At 39.5% G+C, this 20,956-nt stretch overlaps 2 protein-coding genes across 4 annotated transcripts in view; both read right to left on the bottom strand.

Moving 5' to 3' along the window:
- Positions 1 to 15,953, bottom strand: part of osbpl3b (oxysterol binding protein-like 3b) — a 39,731-nt gene extending 23,778 nt beyond the window's left edge. The window contains exon 1 of one of the 3 annotated variants that reach the window (XM_044360407.1): positions 15,684 to 15,953. The gene's annotated coding sequence lies outside the window, so the exon portion shown is untranslated. The remainder of the gene's footprint in view (positions 1 to 15,683) is intronic. The other 2 variants (XM_044360406.1, XM_044360405.1) reach the window with 2 other exon arrangements.
- Positions 15,954 to 17,892: 1,939 nt separating this feature from the next.
- Positions 17,893 to 20,257, bottom strand: LOC122987264 (uncharacterized protein C7orf31). Its single transcript, XM_044359055.1, has 9 exons — positions 20,250 to 20,257; positions 20,071 to 20,142; positions 19,944 to 19,973; positions 19,638 to 19,828; positions 19,452 to 19,540; positions 19,186 to 19,360; positions 18,920 to 19,008; positions 18,368 to 18,831; positions 17,893 to 18,223 (listed from the first exon to the last, which is right to left on the bottom strand). Exons 1-9 carry the CDS (start codon positions 20,255 to 20,257, stop codon positions 17,893 to 17,895), a joined length of 1,449 nt encoding a protein of 482 aa, XP_044214990.1.
- Between the last annotated feature and the right edge of the window lie 699 nt (positions 20,258 to 20,956).

Genomic DNA, 20,956 nt, shown 5'->3' with positions numbered 1-20,956 from the left:
AGACTACACCGCCTCTCTGTGTGTGTGGATCACAGGCCGCAGTCTACAGACAGAGCACAGTGCCCGAAATACGGTCGGAATAATGGATCAAAGTGGGAGGACACACAAACACAAGGCCCCTAACAGCAGCATCCATCCATCCATCCATCCATCCATCCATCCATCCATCCATCCATCCATCCATCCATCCATCCATCCATCCATCTATCTATCTATCTATCTATCTATCTATCTATCTAACGAAGTTCTCCCTCTGCGTTTCCTATGATTTATTCATCCACTTCTACTGATCACACCAGTTATGCACAGGTCTGTGACACTGTCACCCTTCAGGCCACCCTTTCATCAGCTGCAACAACACCACTTCTCAGGCTTTCATCAGGGTGACAGCGGTATTAGACGTCAGAGCTTCCGTAATTACCCTTTCTCGCTGAAGAGCACATGCTCAGTGATGGCGATGACAAAATGCAGTAAGTGATTTCAATAAAACTGTATTAGATTACAACAGGAGCTGTGCAGTAAGGGTTAGGGTTACAAGTTAGTATGGATTTTTACTCGACTCTATGGTTGTCGCTATCATTTACAGATTGAGAAACATGAGTGATCAGAGACGATCATGTGAGGACAAACACGAAAAGGCAGTCAGTGGAAGTCTAACGGCAGCTAATGAGCAGAGCAGTCGTGCCCGAGACCACAGCTTGGTACAGAAAAAGGGCATGCTGACAGGCAGCAAGGGCTGAGTGTGTTTGTCCAGCGTGTTGGATCAAAGAAACTGAGGGGATCACATGAACAGTGACAGTGAGGACAAAAAGATAAACACAGTCCACAAGGAAAGTTCTGCTGTCATCACCGCAGGCGCCCTTCCATGTATGAATACATGAACACACAAAGACGCACTTACAACCAAGCAAATGCAAGGTTTTGGGATTAGGAGAAATAATGTAATGTACTGTAGGCAGACATCTTTTCTCCTGTCAGGGTCTAAGTGAGATAAAACTAAAAACAGCAATCAAAAATAAAGAGCTGTTGTTTGCTGCAGACAAACTGCTGACTGCTGTTTGAATTGATTATGCTTTTTCAATAAAAATGGCACTGACCTTCACAAAGAATGACTGTGATTCATGTATTGCATTACTGTAAATAAATATCTATCAAGCAGTATAGACAAAATAAACATAGTGACAAACAGCAACATCTTAATATTAATAAGTTAAAAAAAGATACAGGAAAAAGTCAAATTAATATTAATTTCATTGAGTATGTTTAATGGACAATAACTGAATAATTTTCAAATAATTTACCATATATTCTCTACTATTCAGTACATCTCAACACATCTTCTTTACAGTGATATCTTCAAATGAGATGATTAACCATAATAACCTATTTTCTGGGCTGGATAAAGACAAAGAAAGTACAGAGAAATATCTTAGGGGGTGGCATCATTATACAACCCTTCAGATTCCCTGCATATTAATGTAATTTCTGAGTGACAAAATTAGCCAAACTGAAGTTCAGTCTATTTGTAGAGCACTTGTGTAAATGAATACTGGCAAGTTTTCAGGCCTTGCTTTATCCTCTAATCTCTTTGTTATATGTAAAGGAAAAGCTTATACATGCAGATGTTCCTTTTGAAAGTGTCTCATGCACAAAATGTTCAACGGTTTGTGTGGAGAGGTGACAGACATCCCCTGAATATTCCACTAAAATGTGGGTGGGTGGCAACCACAACTGTGCTTTAGTGAAAAAACAGTACATCACTGGAGGAGACATATGTGTAACTAGCAGGAGCTTAAAACTTTAGTATCCTGGTTTTTAGTCTTATCCTGGTTATGATCATATTCAGGACATGACGTTTACATGGACAAGCCTGTGTGATCATGTGTGTCCAGTTGTGTCTTTATTTCTCAATGCATCAACTACTCCTTTCTCTACCAACAGAGAATGTTGAGAAGATGTTTAAAGGCAATAATAGTACTCCAGGTAGCAAATTCAGGTTTCTGAAACCAGGATATGGTGTTTACATGCACAACACATAATCGGGATACTGGATACTGGATCATAACCAGAATACTGGTTCATAACATACTCACTCAGTCACATTTTCATCTTTGATCTCTCTCTGACCCCTGAACCACAGAAAGAAGTTTACATTTTGAAAAAAAGGGTTTTTTAAAAATCCCTTGGGAAGTGTTTTTTTTGGACATTTTTGCATTTTATTAAATAGTATGCCTTGTGGCACAGACAGGAAATGAAGAGAGACAGATGGGGGATGACATGCAGCTAGGGCTGCACCTAATAATTATTTTCATGATCACTGAATTTCTTGATTAGTCAGTGAATCACGTGGTCTATAAAATGTCAGAAAATAGTAAAAAATGCCCGTCAGCATTTCTTTAGGTCCATGGTGACATCTTGAAATTGCTTGTTTTGTCTGACTAACAGTCCGAAACTCAGAGAAATTTAGTTTACTATCACATAAGACTGAGAAAATCACCACACCTTCATGACTGTGGCGCTGGAACCATTGAATGTGTGACATTTTTGCTGAAATCATTTCCTGTTGGTCAACTAGTTGTTTCAGCTCTTGAAACAGTCACGCTGCAACTACATGGTCAGCATCTTAAACCACTCGGCTAGCAGGGTTTCTCATAGCAAGGACATTCTTATCAGTAATAATTATGTAATTCAAACATGTAATGAGTAAATATTTTATTGTCCAGTTGCACGAAATAACTGGACAAATGATTTCCTGTAGCCAGCCGCAGAGATTTTTGGTCTTACAAAGCCCAGACACATTTGTTATGGAACACAAACTCTCCTAGTTTTGTTAGTTTAAGGCAAACCAGAGAACTGACAACAATTCCTTAGTCAGCTATAGATCTCAGTTGAAGTTATCAATGGCTTAATGTCCTTTTAAAATGCGCTAACTAGATTGACAAAAGCTGAAAGCCCTCTATTACAGTTCATGTTGCAGATGATCCTCTGTTCTTCCACTGTCCCCAGACTCTGCCAAAGGGCTGACGAGCCTAACAGGCTTTCAGGCATCATTAGGATGTGACTCACCAGAATAACCCGCTCATGGCTGAACCCCCACAGTGCAGCTTTCTTAGGAAATAGAATCATGGCTTGCAAAATTGACAGCATTTAAAATCTCTCTCAGCTGATGCACCACAGTAATTCAAAGAAGTTGGGTGGTAACTGCTTGTAACACATACTCCCACCATTAAATGTGAAGTGAAAGTGGTGAGGAGTGCAGCAGGACTGTGCAGTAATAACAAGCGAGAGGAAGTGTGCCCAAAGCTGCTGTAGAGGTGGGCATGGCCCCAGGTGAAGATGAGTCATCTTAAAATATAGATACAATGTTGACTTTTACCAAGCTGATAAGATGATATTTAGATAACCTTTAAATACACAGAGGTTTGCATAATCTCTTAAATAACATTTCATATGCTAAACCCAGCTGTGAGAGCTGAATTATATTCCAATTCCAAGCCATGAAAAGCAGTTGCTCCCCATGTTTATAAGGCCTGTGTTTATGAAATAGCCCATGTTTATATATAAAGCAGGCAAAGCTACAGAAAGATTATATTTTTTTAAAAAGCCTTATATTATATTAAATAAAAAGAAGACTTTTCAGCTTGAACTGAATCTAAACTTATTCCCTTTGATGTGTGATGGGCTTGTTTGATGAACCAGAATGATCTATACTGAAGGATATTGATTTAAAATCTGAGAGGAAAAACCTCTCTAAGGCTCTCTTTAGACTAAACTTGACATAATGAATGTTCTCTGCATTCACCAAACAACCTAACATGGTGTTGCGGTAACCACCTTATCTCTGCAGTCCACCAGCCATTCTCTGACAGCTCATTCCTCTCAATACAAAGCCTCTTTAGTAACAATACAAACTCTGGTAACTCTGGGGAGGAAAGTGTGAGAGTCATTTATCTTTATTCTAATGCTGTCCATCCATATATCTGTATAAACTCAAATCAGAACCTCTTGCATAATTTTGATTGACTTTGATTTTCCTCCCGCTAAACTCATCAGAAGCCAGTTTGTCTTGAGCAGACAGATTATTCTTCCCTGTTTGCTTTAGAAAACAGCGCAGTCATTTAGAACATTATCTGATAGCTTTTGCCCACCAAAGGAGAAACACTTGGCTCTAATTTGCTGCATCTAAAAGTTACCACTTTAATAACAGTAATCTTATTATAACTGCACACTACCCTGCTGGGTGATGCTTCTTAGTCTTTGTTATTACATTATTAAAATGCAGAAGAGCTCTTTCTTGGAAGGGGAAGAGAAACCCTCACATAAATAGAGATAAGGGAGGGGCAGAAAACAACATTCTCATTTTCAATCTGTTGTGATTTACATAATACTGCAATATAACTGCTTATTTTTAAATTCCATATTATTTACCAAAACAGCAGTACAACACTGATGTGATGTCTTTGAGGGGAAGAATTAAAGATTTACTGTGTAATATATCAAACTTTCAAGCACTCTTTCAACTGTCAACTAGGGCTGGGATTTTAATTGATATTTGTTTGCCTGCAAAATGCAGGGTTGGAACATCATATTTTTAGAAAGTTGTGCATGAATAATAAAAAACCTGCACCACCTGCAGAGCTGTCATCATTACACATAAAATACAGGTTATCCCACACAGCTGTTGACTGTCAGTGCCAGATGCTTCAACTAAGTAGAGCATGGGCATCCAGTTTAATAATCACTTTCAGCACAGATAGAGCAGAAAGGTCTGCTCTGTAGTTGATCTGCTGCTGTTTGTGTTTCTTTACAAGACACCAGCCTGATATCTGCAGACTGCTGCTAGTTAGCGTTAGTGACCCGGCACATAGGGACGAACTGAATCTGAAAACTGTTTAGTTGACTTCACCAGCACTTTGACTCTCATAACCAGATGATACCATGTCAACTAACAAAAACCAAGAGCGCAGAAACACTTTCAGTCTGTCCCTCTCGTAGGTGTGACTGTTAAATTCACTACGAGTTAGCCAGAGACAGCCAAACAACAAGAGTCACAACAGTCCTGTAAACACTATCATTACTCAAAATGGCTAATGTGGCAGCTATCATCAATATTACTTTTTAAAAATAACATTTTTGTGCCTATTGTAATAACTCGATTTTCACAATTTTAATATTTTACGTCATGCGAAAACAAAAATTCAAATGACTGATATGTCGCCCACCCCTACTGTCAGCTTTAATTTTTCAGAATCTCTGTTTGAGCACTTGTATGAAGAGTAATTATTACACAGAGCAAACCTCACTGAATGAACACAATTTCTAAAGATTGATATAAATGTCCATCTAATTACATCAGCATCAAACAGAAATGATTGAGCGCACTCTTCAGTCTCTTATCTACAGTGTCTCATACTTTTTAGTATGCAAACGTCATGCAATGATAATAAAATCATTAACAACAGTAGCTTTGATAGGAGAGAGGATGGCATTAGAGAGGAAGACAAGCCATTCAAATCTGAATGCAGTAGAGTGTGTCATAAGGTATTCAAAACAGATGTGATTACAGTTTTAGATAAGGTCCTTCACGAGGTTGCAATCAGTCGGGGAGCTACAGTAACAGTGCTCTCTCAGTTTGAATCATCTTCGTATCCAAATCTGAAGAGTTATGATGGTGAGTAGAACATCAGCAATTGCACAGGAAACAGTAATGTCCTGAAAGTCTCTCTTCTCTCCCATGTGAACGACAGTCACTTTTATCAGGCACAGCAATTAATCACCTTCTTCAGCCATTACTTCAGCCCTGTATCGTTTCCCAAAAAGTCCTGAACAGTGTAGCTGGGAGTGGGGCCAAAAAAAAAATCTCTGTTCTTACATCCATCTGAAGAATCAGGTCATCACAGAGTCTGTAAGTGTTTCTTTTTTAAAATATATTCTTCCGGCTGTAGCACAGGTCAGCATGGCAGCACCCAGTCAGCAATTAGCCCAGAGGATTGATACAGAGACAAAACTGGCTTCCTCCCAACATGAGATCTATTATTCATTAGTACATCTCTTGACCAAGCAGGGTAATGTTTGCCAGTGCCACATCTGTGTGTGTGCAGCCACACCTTTTCTATTTGGTCGTTTAATTACGAGGATGTGTTGCACAGATGGTAGTGTCTGCTCCTGATTTGCTTAAAAAAAAAAAAGATTAAAAAAGACTAGCGCTGTGTTTGCATACTTACTATTTTTTAGTACTGCAGCTGCCCTTACAAAGTATATGTGTACTGTTGCATGCAGTATGCATGCTATATGAATGCAATTGGGACATACTACTTCATCTGTCATTGCGGTTTCTGTCATTGCACTGCCAATGTGCTGTCATTGGTCTGTTCTCTCTCGGTGGCTCAGTCAATGTGACGAATCTTCTGATGCGCAGAGGATTGAGGGTCAGAATGGTCAGAAAAGCATGCTGGCTTGCATACTGCAAAATGTGACTGGATGTAGCGGAACATCCTGGTACTTTTGGCATACTGCATTTGACATACTATGTATTGGGACATACTAAATCTTTTTCTGGAATACTAAATAGTATGGTGGCATGGGTTTTAATTTGAAATGGCTACAGGAAGTGGTTGAATGTTGCCAGATTGGGCTGTTTTCTGCCCAACTGGGAGGTTTTGGGTTGCACTATTTGGGGGAAAAATGGGCTTGAGCAGATGGACAGAATTGAGGCTTGTTTTCCATGAGTTAGGCAGGTTTTTGATTATATTACAAATTACAATACACAAAAAATATATACATTCATAAAAATGTATTTCTTTGCTCATTGTGCCCATATCTAATGCTCATGTGGAGAGAGCTTTTTCGCAAATGACACTACTCAAAGATGATACAAGAAATCACATGGGATTACTGCTCCTTTCTGCTCTCATGGATGTGCGAACAGATCGAACACGGAACGGACAGACATATTAGCAAGTTCACCTGTTAAATGCACATAGTTAAAGTCTTGCCTGTTCACCTGGCCCAAGTGACTGTACAAAGTTCTACACCTAGTTAGAAGTTAAAATGGTAAATGGTGTGAAGGTAAAACATTTTTTAATATGTGTTTTCATTGTAAGAGAAACCTCTATGTTTCAGTTGTGCTGCTTGCATTATCATTATTTATTTGGCTCTTTGATAGCATTCTCTCTCTGTCTCTCTTGAGAGCGTATATGTGGGGGGTATGCTTCAATTTGGCATACTGTCAAGGCTTGTGTTGCAGTTTACCAGATTAGGTCAAATTTTTGGTATTTGAGTTGTCCCTTTATTTTCTTGTTTATTTTTAGAGCAGGGGGCAGAAATGGATTCATAGTTTTATCATTGCATTAGGATGTATTCTGGTGCCTTGTATCTGCATCCTAATGCACTTGTGAACACTTGTTTTATTAATATGCAATATTTAAATATTGTGATGAGCCACAATACTGTTGTTATTGTTAATAAATTAATTTGCATTGTTTGTTTTCTATAATATTTGGGCATTTTTTTATCAATTTGGGCGGATTTTGAGCACTTATTGGGATGGAAAGCATCAAACCAATCTGGCAACACTACTAAGTCAGTCAGTCACTCAGTCAATTGCGGTTACAGGGCTGGCTCAGCTGTTGTTGTCCAGCCAAAAACAAGCTCACTCTGGTGAGCTTAAAGAGTGCACGCCACTCTCTGCTATCTGTAATCTTACATTTTCAGCAGTATGAAGTAGAATTTGTATCTTTCTTGAGCTTCGAAAGGCTCCTCATATTCACCCTGAGAGAAAAAGCTTGAAGAGTTATGAGGGTAATAATGAGGGAGAAACAGATTAAGTCCCTCTTCAGCAACTGTCAGCTCCATAGGACGTCTTTTCATTCACGCCTACTGTTGTCTGACATATGACGGGCTCTGTATCATATACTCACTCACAAACGCCAAGCTGCATCCTGTTAATCAACCACATCCTCGACACACTCACTCCTCTCCCACACCCAAGCACTCTCTCTCTCTCTATCTCTTTTTCTCTTGTCTGCTCTCAGTGCGGCAGAGGTCCTCCTCTTTGTTATATTTGCAGTGTGGGGGAGCCTGGCAGCCTCATAACTCAACACTGGCTCATTAGGAGGCAGAGTCACAGCTTAGCTCAACACACTCACTGACAAAGGAGTCATGAAAAAAGCAACTTGCATGACAGTCTGATCCAGCTGTTGCTTTCCAAATTAAACATTACAGCGCTTACAGTACAACTCGACCACTGCTCTGATTAGGATGCATCAGCGGTATCTCCACCTCCAATCTCACATTAATTAAGAGGTGTTGACCCATAGTATAGAGGACGATGACATTGCGAGGCTCCCTGTCATTGTTAGCATGCTGATCCTATATTATAAGAATGGATGTGGCGGCCTAAAAGAAGATATCATGAAAAGTGGAAAAAACATCTGCACTGCCACAAGCAATCTCAAAGTCCTCAGAGTGCAGATATATTTAGACATGGCATTGTCTTCCATTACCTTCCATTTATGGACTGACAGAGATAAACTGTCTGACTGAGAAGTTGTGAGTTACCACATCTTGAGAGATTTACTTCATGCCTGAACTCTGTCAGCTACATTGGTAAAGCATTCCTACACGCAAGCTGACTCAAACTGTAGCCTCCAAAACAGAGAGGGTGGGGGGCTCACACAGAGCAACAGAAAACTTTTGTCTCTGACGAGCTTGTGTTTTTGTGGTTTGACTACAGTCATGCATCGGAAGACTTTATTCATAGTGTTTTTTGTGGTGTGCGGTCTGAATGCATCTCACCCACAGATCTTGGAAAATTGGTTTGCTTTTCTGCAGAGTTTCTTTGACCTAATTTTAACAACACTTAATTTAAAGCTAAATAAATGCGTACTATCCTACAGTGAAAATGCCACTATCTTGCTTGATTTGACTGACTGAATCATCTAAAAAGCTGCATTGGATTTGGACATTAGACGTAACACAACATATACTGTACTGTAGAGCTGCAACTAACAATTATCTTCATTATCAATTCATCTGTAGATTATTTTCTCAATTAATTGAATAGTTGGTTGATTTATAAAATGTCAGAAAATAGTGAAAGATGTCGATCACCGTTTTCCAAAGCCAAAGATGCAACCTCAAATGTCTTGTTTTGCTAGGGAATGCTATAACACACTGCGTGAAATGTACATAGTCTTTGTAATATTTGATCGATCCAGACATGCTGTGGTTGGGTGAATAGGAGACCTGAAGGCCAAGAGCCTTGAAGTTTCTGCACTAAAATGTATTAATAATATCTTTTACCATGGTCTAGGTGAATACTCTTTTCTAATTGGCCGGCAGATGTGTGTTAAAACCGTTTAATGCACACGTAGTTCGGCTCAATTTTAATCACCATTCTAAATACCCAACCTGTAACCATAGTAACATTAAAGAGCAAAGCTGTCAAAGCTTACTTGTTATGAAGTTTTGAAGAATGGGACGGAGCAGAGAAAAAAGAAATGCAGAAGAGAAGAAAGAAACCAAGCGAAAAACGGCACAAGGAACTGACCTGACCTGACCTGACCTGAAGAGCTTAAAATGATAGAAGGAGAGAAGGATGAGATTTATACAAAAAAGGCAACAAAATGGGCAGTTAATATACTGAGAGACTTTCTCTTCCAAAAACAAAAGAACACTGATTTGGAGACATACTATGTAGTTATTCTAAATGACACCTTATGTGAATTTTATGCCTCGGTTCAGGCTGGCAGCGAGTACAGTGTGGCAAGTTGTCATGACAATGGTAAGCTCTTGCTTCATAACCTTTCAATTTTGAGTGCAAAACTTTCACCAAAAATTTGTGAATGCTTTTATTTTATATTGTTGGCAAATGACGATGGTATAAGATAATACTTGTAGGTGTGCTTTCAACAGTGTTAAGGAACTTTGCAGAGGAGCTTCCAGTCGTGCCTTTAATGCACACCCACTCATTGATTATCCCTTGCTTAATCAGCTGTCTGAAGAACTACATTGGTAACAATGATGTGTCTCTGGATTGGTTCATCTCCTATCTGTCGAATAGGTCCTTCTCTGAGATGCCTCCTCCTCTTGTGCTCTCCCCTTTTGTGGGGTCCCCCTGGGGTCTATTTTGGGTCCCCTCTTATTCACTATATACATGCTACCCCTGGGGCAAATCATGCTTAGACAGGACATTGATTTCCATTGCTACGCGGAAGACACCCAATTGTATGTCCTGTTAAAGCCTGGTATCACTGATGTTTCCTGTATTATATTCTGCCTTGCTGAAATTAAAAACTGGCTGTCCAAAAATTTCCTGCAGTTGAATGACTCCAAATCAGAAGTGTTTATGATTACCCGCTCTGGCCTGAGACAGTTAACCAAGATCAGGTCATTCCTTTCCTCTGCAGACTTAGAAAAGGTAATCCTGTTATGGTTCTGTCCCACTCTCACTCTATGTCCCTCCACCAGTCCACCAGATGCCCTCAGACTTTTTCCCAGTTTGTTGAACTGGACTGAGTGGGAGACAGACAGATTAGTTCCAGATTATATTTAAGGACTGCTTGAGATACTGTTGCTCTTTGCAGTGAACATTTGTACAGTCATTTAACTGCCTGGTTTGTAATACATATGCTATTGGAAGAGCAACCAGAAGTGAAAGCTGAAATGTGTGGTTTAGTGTTAGAACATCTGTTAATTTATCAGATTGTTTTTGTGAATGTGTTTCAGCCTGTTCACTGAGCTGCCAGGTTTAGTGCTATCAAGCAATTCACATTTCAAGTAGTTATGTATCAGTTTTTGGATTATGGAATATATCTGTGTTTTAGACTTTGAGTTTACATGTCTCTCAGATTATCTTGCAGCCCATTTATTTGGCCTGCTGGCATCTAAGGCTTTCTTGAACCTACTTGTTTTTGGGTTTTTAGTTTTTGGTTTGCTGTGTTTCCCTTCACACCTTGTCTTGTTAGCCCTGCCCTGTTTCCTGTGTCTTCCCCAGCCAATGAGCTCCCAGTCTGCCCTCGTGTCTTGCCAACTGTTCCTTGTTGTTTCATTAGTTCAGTTTTGTTGGATCCCCTGTTCTGTTTGTTCTGCATTGTTCTGTATTCTGTTTTGTTCTGATCTGCCAAGTTTTTCTTCAGCCTTGCTTTGCCTACGGTCTGCTGCACTTGGGTCCACCTGCTCCACACTCCACTCCATTTAACACATCCATGCTTTTATCTCCTCCAGACCTGACTATTGCAATGCACTTTATGCTGGTATCAGCAGGCGAAACATCCATTCAGTTGATACGAAACACAGCTGCCAGACTTTTAACACATACTAAGAGAAGTGACCACATTACACCAATCCTTGCTGCCCTTCACTGGTTACCTGTGAGTCTTAGAATTGATTTTAAGATTTAATGCTTGGTTTTTGAATGGTCAGGCTCCTGCCTATATCTGTGATCTGCTAACTCCCTATGAACCTGATTGCTGCTTGAGATCCTCCGGCAGGGCCCTACTAATGGTTCCAGAGACTCGACTTGTCACTAAAGGGGACCGGGTCTTTGCTGTTCAGGCCCCTCAGCTGTCAAACTTCATGCCGGGAGATGTGAGGCCAGCAAACTCCATTTCCTCTTTTGAATCTCTTCTTAAGACTAAGTTATTTTTCTTAACTGATGGTATTTGTTGTAAATATTTCAATTATTTTATCTTGTTTATATCTTATGTTTTGGATCTTATTATCTTACTTGTATTATCTGTTTTTATTGTAAAGCACTTTGTAACTTTGTTTTTTTAAAGGTGCTATATAAATAAATGTACTATTATTATTTTATGTTGCACAACTTCCATATTTCTAACACTGTCACTGCTCTGGTTTAAACTGGTAAACTGTGAATAAATGGGACACCCTCTAAAAATGTGATACTGCTACTGCTGTGAAACGAAGCAGGGATCCTGCACAGACTAAAACAAAATTGTTCCCTCTGAAAATGTTGTTCCTCTCCAAATCACTAATTTTGTTTCTGTTCATTTCAGTCATGTTGCACAAATGTTATACAGGTTTTAGTAGAGTATTTTGTGTCTCACAATGTCATATTTTGTTGAAGGGCTTCAGTCCTGTTCTCTTTGAGAGGTGTGATGGTGGGGCAGATTGTCTGCTTAATCAGTGGTGGTGCCAAGAGTTGTGTATCATTATCTGCACTCTGTAGTGAGTCACTAGGTTCTTGCTTGAGGTAGAAAGGATAAAACTGATCTGTAGTAAATGACATTCATAGCTGCACTTAGCTGTGTGTATGTAACCATAGGAAATTGTTATTGTCAGCATTAACAGAAATTCTACATTGATGTTTTTCTTTGTGTTTTGGAAGTGTGGTATCAGTCTAGCTCACCCTGTGGTAACCTGAGATGGTACGTTCCACTTAGGTGAGACTGAGAAGGTAAAAGGCCAGTCACTGGTCTATTAAAGGGAGTAGGGAAGAGAGAGGAAAGCAGCTTGCTGTGAGGCTGCAGATTTTATTTGTTTCTTGCTATGGTTAAGTGATTTTGGTTGAATTTCCCTGGGGTTCATTTTTGCCTCTGTTTAATTCATATTTTTGTTAATAAATCTCACTTTTTTGTGCATGTACTCCAGCCTGCCGACCTATTTTTTTGCACCATCCCTTTAAAGGTTTCTAGTGCCCAAATACCATCTTCTGCCCTTTACATGGGGTGGTGGCACTACATTCTCATTTAGAAGAATATAAACAGAGGGACCACTAGTCAAGATCTGATAATATCACCTGGTGCATTGCTATCATGACAGAGCCTGAAATCCATAATTTTGATTAGAGATATATCATGTAATTGATTAATAGACTGAGACAGAGATAAATGCTTGTTAAAGATAGAACATTTATGGAGAGAGTGTCACTTGGATACTTTTTCAAAATAGTTTTTCACCTTACCTGATCAAGTATTTGTAATTGATTAACATCAGCAATATTCAGTAAATTAGACTGTCATCAAATTCTTCATTATAAAATTATTTTTTCAGAGACTAATAATTTTGTAAATTTGTAATTGTGACCTTTACACGACAAGACTGACTTACCATTTGCCCAAATGGGAAAAAAATGGGTAAAAATAAATTGAAAACATTACTTCAGGACTCAAAGCCGTACATTATTTAAGCACATCAGAGCTGCCATCCTCAAAGATGGTGAACATTTTGAATAATTCAGTCCTACTGCACAAACCAAGGAAATGACCAAGGCTGTATAGGAGAGTTCAGTAAAAACTCATGCAGGGCGCTATTGTTTTTAAGCTAAAAGTATGTGCCTGTTCCGCCCTTGTTAAAATTTCATGCTGATATCTGGCGGTCTCTAAGGTAGTTATGAAATCAGCTTACTTCAGCCTCTCTGGTGCCTGGAGGAGGCTGAAGACGAGCAGCAACCTGCCATTAGAAAACCATGTCACTATAATCAGATGGTCTGACAGACAAACTTAACAAGACAGTTGCTGATGATTCTATTCATTTATTACAAATAAAATCTAATTGAATTAACTCATGCTTTTTGTCCTTGCGACTATGACACAAACAGTTTCTGTTATAGACTTTTTTGCTACTTCATGCCTAAAATCACAAGAACCTGTTTCCATATTAAGACTTGTGAATTATTCATGTTGGCCTACTGTCCACGCAAAAAGAGGCAGCACCTGCAACATGCATGAGATGCTCATAGCAGCTGCTCCACTGGTCCTGTTTAGCCACTTCCTGCATTATTCACCTGTTTTTTAGTGGATATTTTTCAAACAGTGCGGATCCTGGAGCAATGCTACAGATGTAATACAACTGTGTAACTGTGTAGCATTTAGATGGCATTGACTGAAAGTGACACACATTCATTTCCACTACGGCCCTGTAAACCAACTCAGCTGATTAATTGGTTGGTAACTCTCAACGTATTGGACAGGCCACTTGTGCAGTATCATCTGCAGTCAGCTGTGAAAAAGAAAAAGTACACGGTGCAAAACAATGTGAAACAGATGACCTGGAAACCTGCACTGGAAATCACTCCCTCGAACATATAGAGTCAGCACAAAAATACAGGCTAGATGAATGAATTACATGAATGTGCACATTTATTCAAATATTCAGCTTGACACCGAGGGAAAACTGAAATTACTGTATAGGTGAACTCATGCAACACAACGCCCCTCTGCTGTTTTAAATTACATATCTTGCACAGACAAAGATGTTTTTCTTTCCTGCCTCTGCATTCCACAGATTCTATTGATTCCTCTCCCTCACAGTGTCCCTGTGTCAAACCGCAAACACTGATTTAGGAGTGATGGGAACAAAAAACCCTTGGTCCCAAGCGAGCACTGCTGTGACAGTGGTAAAAAAAAAAGTATGAGAGAGTCTCAATGCTGTAAGTATTTTTTTAATTATTGACACATTCCAACGAGCAAATATTCCAGCAAGAAAGCCCTGAGGGTGTAAAATTAATCGTGCAGACTATCTTTCTTTTTCCACTGCAGGATGCTGCATTTGTCCTTCACATCTATATCAATCTAGGGTTTAATGTGCACACTATCCACCTTCTTTACTCAACGTCATGACAGACAAGTTTACAGATTTTCTCAGTAACCCATTTTGAGCCTCACGCATGTTCCAACACACACACACACACAGAGCCCAACAAAACAGCACCTGAAAAGGCTTCTCTGTTGCACTGTTGACACAACACCCAAAAGAGCTGAGATGTAGTCACGTGTAAGTCGTGAAATTACAGCTACTCTGTATGTGAGCCAAAGTAATATTTTACCAAACAAAAAAGCTTTGACTAAACCTGGCAAGTTTTGGCCCAAGTCCTATATTCAGCATGAGAAGCACTATTATTATGCTGGATTACACAGAATTGTAATTATCAGGGAGTACAGATTTAATTACTACTCATATTTTCTAAGCACATTTGTTATCTGCATAACAAAGAAATACAACAAAATCATCCATACTCCTGTTTTTGCTCCAAATGTACCATACTGTGCGGTGAGCGTAACATGCTGAGCTTAAACCCAGATCAAAACCGAAAATGGATCACTATCACAAACACCTACATCTACTCAGCATGAGAGAAACAGGCCACTCATGAAGGCACATTATTCATATTTTTGGCTTGTGACTGGGTTATACTGATAGCTTTCTCCTGCTGAGACCTAATTGTGTATTAGGTTTGTATGGAAACATACTTCTGCCCTACAACTTGTCTTCACTTGTTTAGAGGAAGAGGAAGGGGCTTAAGAGTTACCATGGAGACTGAAAGGATCTATTAGTGTTTGTCCTTTGTTTTGATCAAACGTCTCACTAATATTGCAAAAGATAGACTGCTCAGAAAACCTTACAGGCAGAGTTTAATTAGGGTGTTAAAGTGGGCTGACGCCTTTATAATGTAGTTTACTGTTGCTGCTTCACTTTTAAGCTTTACAAGTGAGATTTTACATCACTCTCTGAAACGGTTGTTAAATATTTCAGTTATCCTGCCTCCAAGAGCAAGAAAACATGCACTGCAATGAACTTTTACTGTAAATGCACTCGACTTATGCAACTGTTCCTCCTGTTCATTTCCCAGAAGGGCTGACAAGTCTTGCTTGTGTCATTATAGCAGAAATAATGAACTAATATCAACTGAATTTGACTTGTCAAAGAAATAGCGCACTCACCTTGACAGAGTTGCAGATGTTATTTCCAGGTGATGAAGGTGGAGATCTCAGAAACACTCGGTCGGCGGACAAATGATAGTTTATGTAGCCCAAAGGGGAGAGAACTGCCACTGAAGAAAAAATGATGATAGTCTGAACCACTCCAGTCTGACATGCACACACATGCAGCCGCTGTGAAAAGCATCAGTTTGTCCACGGCTGTATGGAGGAGGGACGTGCTGACTGACTGACTGAGACAAGCTCCAATGAAAATGCAGAACGCCGCACAACGTCGCCTGAGAGGGGCGGGGTTTGCATCATTGACAGCATCTTTTCCGTGACGCGCTTTGGAGGACCCCCAAAGCAAGGACAAAGTATGTGGAAACACCCTCATCACTTTAGCGTCGTTTAATTAGGTTCTGTAATTGTTAGGATGCATTTGAATCTTACATACTTGTGTCTGTTTGTAGATAAGGACTGGCATTGTTATTTTTTATTTTTAAAAAGATAATGTTAAAAATGTTGTTGAGTCTCAAAAATTAAGCCGACATCACCAAAATGACAAGATATACGCTGTCAGAAGTAGGAAATGAAGGTGGAATGATAATTGGCTGAATTTGGTGCCTAATATAAGGATCTACTGACCCCTACTGGACAAAGAGCTGAATCACAGCTCTTCAGTCTTCCTCATTGCACAATGAGAGAAATTGAGCATCTCATGCAACCAATTTTTGATAATCATAAACCTGAATAAATGAATAAGGTTTGAAAAATGTACAAGACCTTGAATGTGGCAGTGACAGCTTTTCAGAAGTGCAGGTTTGTTGCACATGCATACTAGCTAAAAACAAACAAACGAATCAACAACAAAATCTCATCTTGGCAGCCTTTAGGGAATTGTCTCCTTAGAAATAGCCTCAAACCTTGAGTTTGTGTACAATATCCGGCATGGAAATTGCACTGGTCCATTTCGCTGTGGTTTTTATCTCCCTGAAAGACTGAAAATGAGGCTGTTATATCACTCAAGGCTGCAGACTTGGTCCTCAAGGACTTATTGTCATAGAAAAAATCTTTCATAGCAAGTCAGCCTGACTGCAACAGATTACGTGTGAAAAGGCGTTTTTTCCTTTCACACTGGCGAGGTAGAAGGTTACTGCAGCACCTACAATGCAGGGAGGCAGATTCCATAACACAGGCAACACATTTCTCTGAGGTGAACTCTGTGTCACATTTGGGGGGGGACAAAAATCTTCAGCCTCATACAAATGTCCTCCTCTGCAAAATTAGTAGAGAGGTTACAGTAAAGAACTAAGTATTTGTCTGTGCAGAATTATGAATTTAATGCTGCTGTGTGGACTGCGCATGCAGCCTGAACTGAACAGCTTTGAGGGGCTTTCTCTTTTCTTTTCTTTTCTAGCCTTACAATCAGCTACAGCTTAAGGGAACCTTATATAAGACCATTATTGTATAACACATCCTGAGCTCTAATGAATATTGCAAATGAAATGTGTAGAAGCAAAGACCAAATTAACAATGTTTGCAAATGAACAATGTCTGCTAATTTAACTCACTTCTTGCTCAGTAAACAGTCTGCAAAGTTGTGTGGATCTGAAAGAAATAATGAGTCACTGACTTAAGAGACAACTATTTTACTGTCAACATGTGAGAAATCTTATAGATACTGCAAATAGTTTGTCGTGAGGCCTTTATGGTCAGTCTTTGTTTTTGTGCCAGCCAGTTTTTGGTGGGGATATCGTGGGAGCAAATTATAGCCTTAATAATTTTAATCTTAGAAGCATGTGAATATCTTGTTGTGAAAATTAACCAATAATCTATATGTAATGTTGAAATTGAAGTGCCAGAAAATTTATAGCATTGAAATATTTTACTTATGTGGTTTCTCCCTCTGTGAATGTTTCAGTAGGTCATTTCAGGTGGTGAAAAATCAAAAGAAATTCAAAGCTTTTTTTGCACTCCACACATTCAGATATATAATTAAGTATCCAATATTTAGAAACTGCATTCAAGATCCTGAAAGTCTGATCTAAAAGTGAAAAAAACACATATCAAATGACTGAACATAAAGCGATAGGACAGAGGTGATCAGTTTCATTCAGGCTCGACTGCTTATTCTTGGTAGCATTATTAAATATTCAAGAGTGATTCATATGTAGTTGCTTACAAGATTTATTTGGGCTTTTATTTGCTTGAAATGTGCATGCTCATAAGGTTATCCATGGAGGTAGAAGCAGTTGATCCCATAGAAGTCATGTTTTTTCCCCGTGACTACGTTGTCCCTCAGGTTGACAGCAGCACGTGTGCTGGAGCTGTTGAAGTTGCGATGGGCCTCCGACTTACTGAATGAATCTTGAAGGTCCAGAAGGCTGAGAGCTGCGCCTCCTCTACCCACAGTCCCAGCTCTTCCCACAGGGCGAATGCCAGGCAGGACAGGAGGCCTCGGCAGGATGCAGGGGTTAGAGATACTGCGTGGCAGCTCTTTGCCCTCTGGCAGTTTCTCCTCTTCTGAAGCTGCCCTTGATAATAACTCAGCATGTGATTCGATATCTTCCTGGTATTTGGCTACAGCTGCCTGACTAGATGTATTTTTCCCAACTTTGAAATACTTATTTTTGTTGCTTGCTTCATCACACAGCTCAATTGAGCTTTTCTCTCTGTTAACCTCTATCTCTCCCTGGGAAAGTGGGCGGTTGTGCAGGTCCACGGGTTTCTCTGTGTCTGCGATCTGAGCAGCGTTAGCCTCTTGGCTTCTCTGTGACACAGATTCTTGCATGAGACTTTCATCAAACTTGACTTTGCAGTTTTCTTTCTCCCTGCCCTGATATGCAGAGCTTTTGCTCTTAGCTTTTTGTTTGCGTAAGACCTCCTGGGAAAGCTCAGTGCTCATTGCTTCTGTGGAGCCATTGCTGTACTCTGACTGACTATGACCCATTTGGTTTGGATCTGGTGCTTCATTATGCTTAGCTGTGATCTCTTGTGGCCTTTGTTGGTGTATAGTTGCTGAAGCAGTGCCTTGGTTCAGAGCTAGAGATGGACTTTGGAGAATAGCAACAGCCGGGCTGCAGGTGCTCCTCCCAACATGACTCCCTTGTCTTCTTCTCCATCCTTCTCTTGGTTTAGAGGGAACAAACACAGGATAGGATCTTTCTCTCTGGAAGAACAGGAACTCATTAGTGTAGTTTCATGCACCACATGGCTCACTGTAAATATCATTGTACGTTATTCTTGATTCAATTTACCAGTAGTGCAGCATGTGAAGTCATCCCAGTTAGATCACTCATTTTTTCTTTGAAGTCATCTATCTTCAGAGGATTAGCTGGCCCTGATCCTTAAAGAAATAAAACTTCAAATATCAGATATTACAACCCAGCTTATTGATTATTGACTCTAACATCATGCATACACACTATTCTTCTAAACACTGTCTTTTGTTATTTCCAATACCAAATTGTACTCTCTGTCCTTGTGCTCTTTCAGCTTTCTGCAGACATATTAAAACACTTACCTGTGTAGTGCATTTGATAAGAGGTGACCCAGTGTGTCCTCTCCATATTTTTCAGCATGTTGCTTGTCCGCTCAGATAATGTGAAATTCCAGTCACGAAGTTTAGGGTTGGGCAGCACTATATTTGGAGGAGTGGGGTAGAATACTTGGCCGTCTCCTTTCAGTGGCTTTGCATGCTGAGGACATTGGTGAATTTAGAAAATTATCAGAACAGGTGTTTGATGTATTGGTTAACTTCAGTGACAATGAAAGTCACATCCAACTCACATTCAAGAAACCATGTTCTCCTGTCCATACAGCAGCCTTCCTCCTGATTCTGTTGGGTGTCTCCAAGATCTCATGCCGGTACGGACCACCTGTACATAGAGATAAAGGACCTTGAAGACTTTTCTGAACACATTTATTCTACTCTATCCTTTTTTTACTTTTTACTACAATATGTTACCCTCTCACCTATAGTTTTGCTCAACAGAGTGACATCTGGTGCACCAGTCGGGATGAGGGGGTTGAGGAAAGGTTGGGAGGCAGCTCTGACTCCTGTGTCAGGGTCATCTGGAGAGTGAAAGGATGGGAACATTGCAAACCGGGAGATGTGGGATGCATAAGGATGTTCTTTTGGAGTTGCAATCTTAATCATTTTCTCCCTGTTTAGAGGTTATTAAATAAAGAAGTTTAAGTTTCAGGCAGTAGGGAGCTTTGAAAAAAATAAATCAGTCTGTTCATGCATCTACTGGAAAGGTTAAAACATAAAGTACTCACGTCATATTTATATCACTTGGTTTTGGTATGCTGAGAAAAGAAACAAAAACATTTTATCATTCTGCATCACCACTGAGGAATATTTTTTATAAGATTTTAGTGATTTTGTTACAATAAATCTACCCACAGTTGGTCATTGAGGCGAACTTTACTTTTCTTCCTGGCAGTATTGGTGAAATGTTGTTGACTGACAACATGCCTGTGAAGTTAAAATAGCAATCTATAATTAGGCTACATTTAATGTTTTCATTTTTTAAAATTACGCAACTATCTTTTGCTTTCTGTGCAGGATGTCTCTACACTCACTCAGGCATGATGGATCCTAAATAACCACAGTGATAATGGCCATTTAAATCAGCCGGGATGCTGGGTTTTAGTGAAGAGAGCTCCATTTGGCTGCTGGAGCACTGAGTCAGAATGCAGGAGGGTGAAGGAAGGCTGAAACTCTGGACAGAGAATAGTAAATGAAGGCAAAAATACAGAGAATTAAACCAAATCTGTGATTAGACCTCTTCTGCTTTAATGAAGTTTGTTCTTTTCTCTCACTGTTTTATCAGTGTAAATGTTGCTAAGTCACACCAATTCATCATGAATGTGAATGAATTTGATAAAACCAAGCAGTAGAATAGATATTTACACCTATCTGTCTGTAAATGTCTTATAACCATTTCAGTTCATGATGAAGAATGATGCTTTTTCACACAAGCACACGGCATGAATACTCTTAAGATATAGCATCTCAGCATGAGTCATAGCTTAGATCAAACTGTAAAAAAGGATTAGGGTTAGTGTTTCCTTTAATGAAATGTTTACAATATATATTTTTTAATCTGTCACCACAAAATTAGATAAGCTGATCATTTCTCCTGTGTACATTAACCATCAATAAACATGGAATTCTGAAAATATTGCAAAAGCAATTGCACAACAACTAAAAGAAGAAATCATAAAAACGTACTGACATGTGAGACCTACCTGGGCTGTGGTATAGAGGAAACTTGTATTGTGTATTT

This window comes from Thunnus albacares, chromosome 8 (genome assembly GCF_914725855.1).
Source record: "Thunnus albacares chromosome 8, fThuAlb1.1, whole genome shotgun sequence".
Classification (NCBI taxonomy): Eukaryota; Metazoa; Chordata; class Actinopteri; order Scombriformes; family Scombridae; genus Thunnus; species Thunnus albacares.
This window is presented reverse-complemented; position numbering and strand designations above follow the sequence as displayed.